General features: G+C 43.1%; 1 protein-coding gene across 1 annotated transcript; it reads right to left on the bottom strand.

Annotated features, from left to right (window-relative positions):
- Window positions 1–1,372: 1,372 nt before the first annotated feature.
- On the bottom strand, window positions 1,373–3,348 carry LOC101848476 (neuronal acetylcholine receptor subunit beta-3-like). The gene has a single exon (XM_013089270.1). The coding sequence runs from the start codon at window positions 3,278–3,280 to the stop codon at window positions 2,324–2,326; it is 957 nt and encodes a 318-aa protein (XP_012944724.1). The 5' UTR covers window positions 3,281–3,348; the 3' UTR covers window positions 1,373–2,323.
- Between the last annotated feature and the right edge of the window lie 2,854 nt (window positions 3,349–6,202).

Genomic DNA, 6,202 nt, shown 5'->3' with positions numbered 1-6,202 from the left:
TGTGTGTACTTGGGTGGGTGGGGGTAGGAGGTTCTTCACTACATTGTACATAATCTTGCCTACCCTTTTTCCATAACCCGCTTTAACACAAAAGAGTAACATACATCACTATGGTAACGAAAAAGAAGACGGACAGCATGACTCTGTCCAACTGTGTATGAGACAGCTCATCTGATTGGCTGGAGCAAAACGTCCCAAGTCGTCTGCCGGCCTCGTACACCAGGCGCCGTACTCTGGAAGGACACGTGATGGTTTGGGCGGGTCCGTAGTTCGTTTGTCCCTTCAACTCACTAGTTGTCCACAACGCAGAAACTGATGACGTCATTCCGCTAGAGCGAGTTTCTTCTTCAACAGACAGCGTATCTTCTATAGAATCTCTGTCTCGTGCACAGAATCTCTCGTCCACTCCTTGTCTCTGCGGCGTTATTTGATTTTTCTCGAAGTGCACGAAATTGTTTCCTAGATCAAATGAACCTTCGTTTTTCTCTAGCCCTCTGAATACCGCCTGACTTTTGTAGCGTTTGCCAGCGCTGGGTGTGTTACTGTCTGCGTCGATGTCCATCTTTCTCTTCTTTGTCGCCCTTGCCAGGTGTTTGTTGTAGCGAGCCAAGACCCAGACGGTTGCCAGGGTGGCCAAGATCAGTTTGACCAACAGCGCTATCAGCAAGAGGTTGATGCGGGGAATCTGAGATAGAAGAATACATCTCTTACTTCTACTTCTACAAACGTGAGGCAGCGTGGTGGAATCAGGCTCTCGTCAAAATAATCAAAGTGAAGAAACTTGCATTTTTCCGCAGGTTTGTGAATTTTTATCAAACTTTTGTTTTTTGGCTCAACACCTTTCACGCCCATTAAAGAGGTCGTTTCTGTGCTGATTTTTCTGGAAAACGTTGATTAAAGGCACAAAAAATGTCAATTTTCTGTTACCACGGACTCTTAAGCTAAGGAAATAACTAATCTTTGGCGGCCATTTTCTCACTAAGTTTACCTCTGAAAACAGGTTACCCCCACCTCTTTCATTCTCCAATATCTCGACTTGTATTCAAGATAAATGGAATTTTTTTCATCCAAATAAAGATAAGATAGCAAGCTTGAAGATGATACCAATAACTCTACATGCCCCAAAATTGACGAGAGCCTGATTCCACCACGCTGCCTCACTATTAAACTATTTCTCTCAGGGCGTCCATGTAGTTCTGTGGCCTTACAAGTCTACTGTTCCCGATTGTGGACAATTTATGGGAAGTATCTCGGCCTTCTGCCGTGATGTTGTATGTATCCCTCTCGATACGAGTTGGCCCTGACAGACTTGGTCGAGTCTGCCTCCTAAACGATCTATATTGGGTCAATGGGGGCGTAAAACAGGTACAGTAAAACCAAAAAAACGGTAGTCTAGTGGTTCGACTACCGGACTCACAATTGTGAAATTTAAGATTTAGGAGTTCGGGGTTCAGCTCAGCCCAACGTTGGGTCATTGGGAAGGGCACTTTACGCGAGTTTTCCCATTTATCTCCGTCCTATCGGAGATGGACATTATATTATGAGGCCCTGCCCCTTGAATAACCTCACACGTTGCAAAGGGCGTTAAACCTAAACAATTAGAGCACAGTTGTATATTAGTCATGTTGCAAAATTGTGTATTTCATTAATCATCAGTATGATGGTAACAAGATTTATATTTATCATGTTGTAGGTACGTAGATAAAAAAAAAGAGGATTGCAATATCTCTACAGAAACTTTCTGCAAGATGAACTCTGTCCTCTCAAATAGAAACGTAACAAGTGAACCAAAAAAATAATAAGAACCCTGAAAGGGTACGTATGATCAATCCTTATGTATTATGCGAGAGCTGGACTCTTAGCAAAGACACAGAGAGAAGACTCGAGGCTGGTGAAATGTGAAAAGGTGTATTTAAGGAGAGTACTCAGATTCTCATAGACAGAGAGGAAAACAAATAGAGAAGTGCTCCGAATAGAATCGGAACCACCAGAAAAAGACAACTGAGATTCTTTGGCTTAATGAATAGATCAAATGGACTAGAGAAACTGCTGCTGTGTGGAAAGATAGAGGGGAAGAAGAGTAGATGAAGACAAAAAACAACATACACAGATGGCCTGAACAACTCATCAACGGATAACGCAAAGTGGAAAACCAAGCTGATCAGGAAGACAGACAGCAGGAAGGAGCAAGACATACAGCAGGAAGGAATGGGGTACCGTGGTCGTCAATGTGTGCTCCAGACCTGACACCTGAAGAGGAAAAAGTATTGGCACACAGTTGTGTATTGGTCATGTTGTGTTGCAGAAGACTGTCAGTATTCTCTTATACATTTCCCCATACATTCTGACAGCTCACCTTGTCCATAGACCTGGGCAGAAAGTCCACCATGAAGTTAAGGAAGACGGAGGTGGACACGTACAGGGAGACCAGGAAGGACATCTTCTCCCCAGACTCTGCCGGCAGGAGGAACACCACCAACGTCATCACTGACGTCAGAAGCATGGGCACCACGATGTTGATGACGTAGAAAGTGCTTCTCCTGCGCATGCGTATGCTACAGATGACGATCTGAGCAGAGGCCACGGGATTTTCTGAATCTATACAGTCAAAGGACAGAAGAGTCCATTCAGAACTCGCCGCGAAGTGCTTCGTTAGATCGTATTCATCCCCCAAATAATTGTGAAGATTCCAAGAATCGGCAAGAAACGACAGTTTACACTCATGCTCGTCGAAAGGGAAAAACTCCATGTCCAAAAAACACAAAAACTTCACTCGACCTGGAAGAAAGACATACACTTCTCCGTTTGAATAGATCAAAACTGAAGCTGGCATTTTGAACTCGTCGTTTTCTACGTCCTCTGCCATTCCAATGCGGGGTGTCCATACCTGGCTGGATGCAACCTGCAGACTGTCTAGACCCAAATAATCACCCGGTTCCCACATCAGATTTTGGTCCAGCCAGAAGAGATCCAGTGTCGTCTTCATGCTGACTGTTTGCTCTTCGTCATCCACGGATAAGATTTGATATGGCTCAAAGAATAAATAGGTTTTTGTCGTATAGTTTGATATGATGGCTGGGACTTTCTTGCGTACGACGGTTCTGTTGAGTATATTGTCCTGTAGGTCGACGTAAGCGTCAAAGAGACTGGGGTGGCTGTAGAAATGTTCCGGGGAGGGCGTGGATGTATCGCTGCCCGGCACACCGCTGTTGCTAGCTGCTCCGGAGAAATCAAATGAGAAGAATGCCACAAGGCAAATGTGGAGGAAAAGACAAGCCATGTGTCTTGGTGTGGCGACTGGCTAATGTTGGGGGGTCATTTGTCTGGTTCTGGTTGTACTGCACATTGTGTTGTAGCGTTTATTAAGTCTTTGAGAATATCATGTTTTTAACTGAAATATTATGATGGAATGGAATGTACCCGTCTCTCGCCTCTATAATGAGCACTATGAGAAACCAAATGTCTTTTTTTTCCTTTCACAAACTGGCACGGCAGTTGTGTTCAGTGAGAACATCGTGAATGTATTCCAAAACATCCACCACGAGTGATGGTTTTTAGAGAACTAAACGAGCAGGCTGCTGTGTCATGTCGCACTTTATCGTCGTCTGTCTCTTTTGCCTTTTTTCAGCGTCGATGTCATCAGTCTTGTAATTAGAGCACGTTGTTATACCAAAGAATCACTGAGGTAAATGCAACAATACTTTGTACAACTTCCACATTTTTCCTGGTCATGCACAGCCATTAACAAAACTTCAGAATGTCGGTCCCAACTCAACATTTCTCAAGGAGCCATGACGTACTCTTTGGTGTACCCCAGACGTCTCTATGACTCACACGGCACGAGATGTCTGCCTCCCACGTTTCTTACACAAGACGCTTGTGGCTACAAATGCTCGTCTGCGACACTAGGCACACATACACTCGGGAGAATAAACGAAACGGGAAAAAGAGAGATGAAAAAAAATTGATGGAAGTCCGGTAAATAATGCTGAGAATGATATTCTTTCCACAAATCCTGTTTTCCTACACTCAGATTCCGCCCACAGGACGATGTTCTCAGTGCGAAAGCTAAAAAAAGTTGACTTGTGCAGCCTCTGTTCTCATTTATTCCACTGACGGCAGGACCAGTTATTTACTTCCCAACACCAGGTTATTTGAATGGCTGCAGGGATCACGCCACTGAAGAACAATCTAAGCACAACAGATGTGGCCATTCGACTCCACTATTCAACGTTCACGATTGATTTTTCCCCCTTTTGACAGCTATTCAAAATCGTGGCAGAGCCATTCGAAAGCCTTTTTGGTTTTACAAATAATGGATCATCACCTCATTTTTCTCAACGTGTCGTAAACTTGGAGCAAACACTTGTATAGTGTTATCTAGAATCACCAGGGTGAGACAAACAGTAATACAAGTTCGTTTATAACTTAAAGAAAAAAGAACACACTTGCGACTATCATACCTCAAATTGAAGGGGAGCCTCTGAGGATCAGATTTTTACTTCTCAACATAGTCTCCATTTTGTCCAATACCCACTGTCCCCCTTTTACTAAGTCCACATATGCCAGCTGCGTAAAACTGAGCAGGTTGGTCGTACGAGTAAAGCAGTTTTGAATTCTCCATCATTTCCATAGTGTTGACATCTCGATTTTTCTTTTCTTGAACCGGAAAGGTGGAAGTCTGAAGGATCCAAATGAGGAGAATAAGTTGGGTGTGGCAGTGTTGAAGCTAGAGACGCGAGCAGAGTGAGCCAGATTCCCTATATGGACTTCTCTGTTGACATCCACCCCTTGGCGCTCATATTATGACTATGACCTTTTGCAGTTGCGAGCGCCATAAAAACTCTACTAAAACTAAAGAAAGTACCCAGTCTAGTATATCAAACCATGAGCATAGACTAACAACATAAACTTGTACTGTTATAATATATTTGATTGTGCACCCTGGCATAATTCTGGTTCATTTTGGCGCGCACCTTTTGAATACAATTGAGCCAAGACAGGTGCCACGCTCTCTCGATCAACTGAAGAAAGCTGTTTCACCGTTCGTCTGAGCATAATGGTGCGGCCATGGTACACACGATTCATTTGGGAAGTTTTCTTTTTCTAGTGAGTAAAGAGACGCCATGACAGTGCTCGATTTAAGGATGCAGGTCTATGGGTACGATCTGTGGGACGGCATGTTGATAGAAAACAAGAATGTTACAGCTCAAAATGTAATAATTTCTGGGGGCGGCGTCGGTAGTTTGGTATATATGCAGTTGGGTTGTCCGACCCGTAATCCTGAGAAAGCGGAAAGACACTTCACACGAGTATTCCTATCGGAGATGGGCGTTAATTTGGAGGACCTGCCTCTCAACTAACCTCATTGCGTTGAAAGGGCCGTTAAATTTGTACAACTTGGTATATTTGGCTAGTGGCGTGTAACCTGCACTCACAATCTCACAATTAACACCACAATATGTGACACCATTGCCGCGTAACTCCCACAGTGGGAGGTGAAATGGTTCTGTTTTATTATTCATTTGTTCTCCTTTGAACTTCTGTTATCGTAAAGTAACGAAATGAACACTGATTAATCAATGAACAGATTTTCTACACTGTGAAATGACCCCTCAATTCTAATATATAATTATCTTTATTCCTATCCTCACCTCTCTCCCTCTCCTCCCCCCCCCACTCTCTCTCTCTCTCTCTCTCTCTCTCTCTCTCTCTCTCTCTCTCTCTCTCTCTCTCTCTCCACACAAACACATCTGTCACTAACAAAATATTACATAGTAAGTATAATGGATGTCAGATAAACAGACAAACAGACCTACAGATAGACAGAGAGGTTGGGGTGACATGCCCTCATTTTGATTCTTGGATCTGTCACCGATTATTTTGCTTTCTGTTGTTCATTTGGTAAAACAGAAACAACCTCAACAAGAAGGTATCTTGTTCTGTTTACGTTCACTGTCTATACTGTCGGCCAAGAGATAGGATACACTGTCTAGAAGATTCACCTCTGAATTAATACAGTCTACGAAACAAGTTTAAAAGTCTCTATCTCTTTTAAGAATTTACAATGGCTCAAATCAAGACATCGTTGACAGTTATGAAAAATTCAAGACTGCCATATTATTTTTTTTGTAACAGCTGCTTCTAACATAGGAAGGTGCACTTGTAAGCTATGTACGTGATATACTAGTAACTTTGGATC

Source organism: Aplysia californica, unplaced genomic scaffold (assembly GCF_000002075.1).
Source record: "Aplysia californica isolate F4 #8 unplaced genomic scaffold, AplCal3.0 scaffold00913, whole genome shotgun sequence".
Classification (NCBI taxonomy): Eukaryota; Metazoa; Mollusca; class Gastropoda; order Aplysiida; family Aplysiidae; genus Aplysia; species Aplysia californica.
Note: the sequence above shows the minus strand (reverse complement) of the source record. Positions and strands in the feature narration are given on the sequence as shown.

What these genes read in the sequence shown, in the direction of transcription:
- LOC101848476 (XM_013089270.1), bottom strand. Translation starts at nt 3,280, where the DNA reads ATGGCTTGTCTTTTCCTCCACATTTGCCTTGTGGCATTCTTCTCATTT.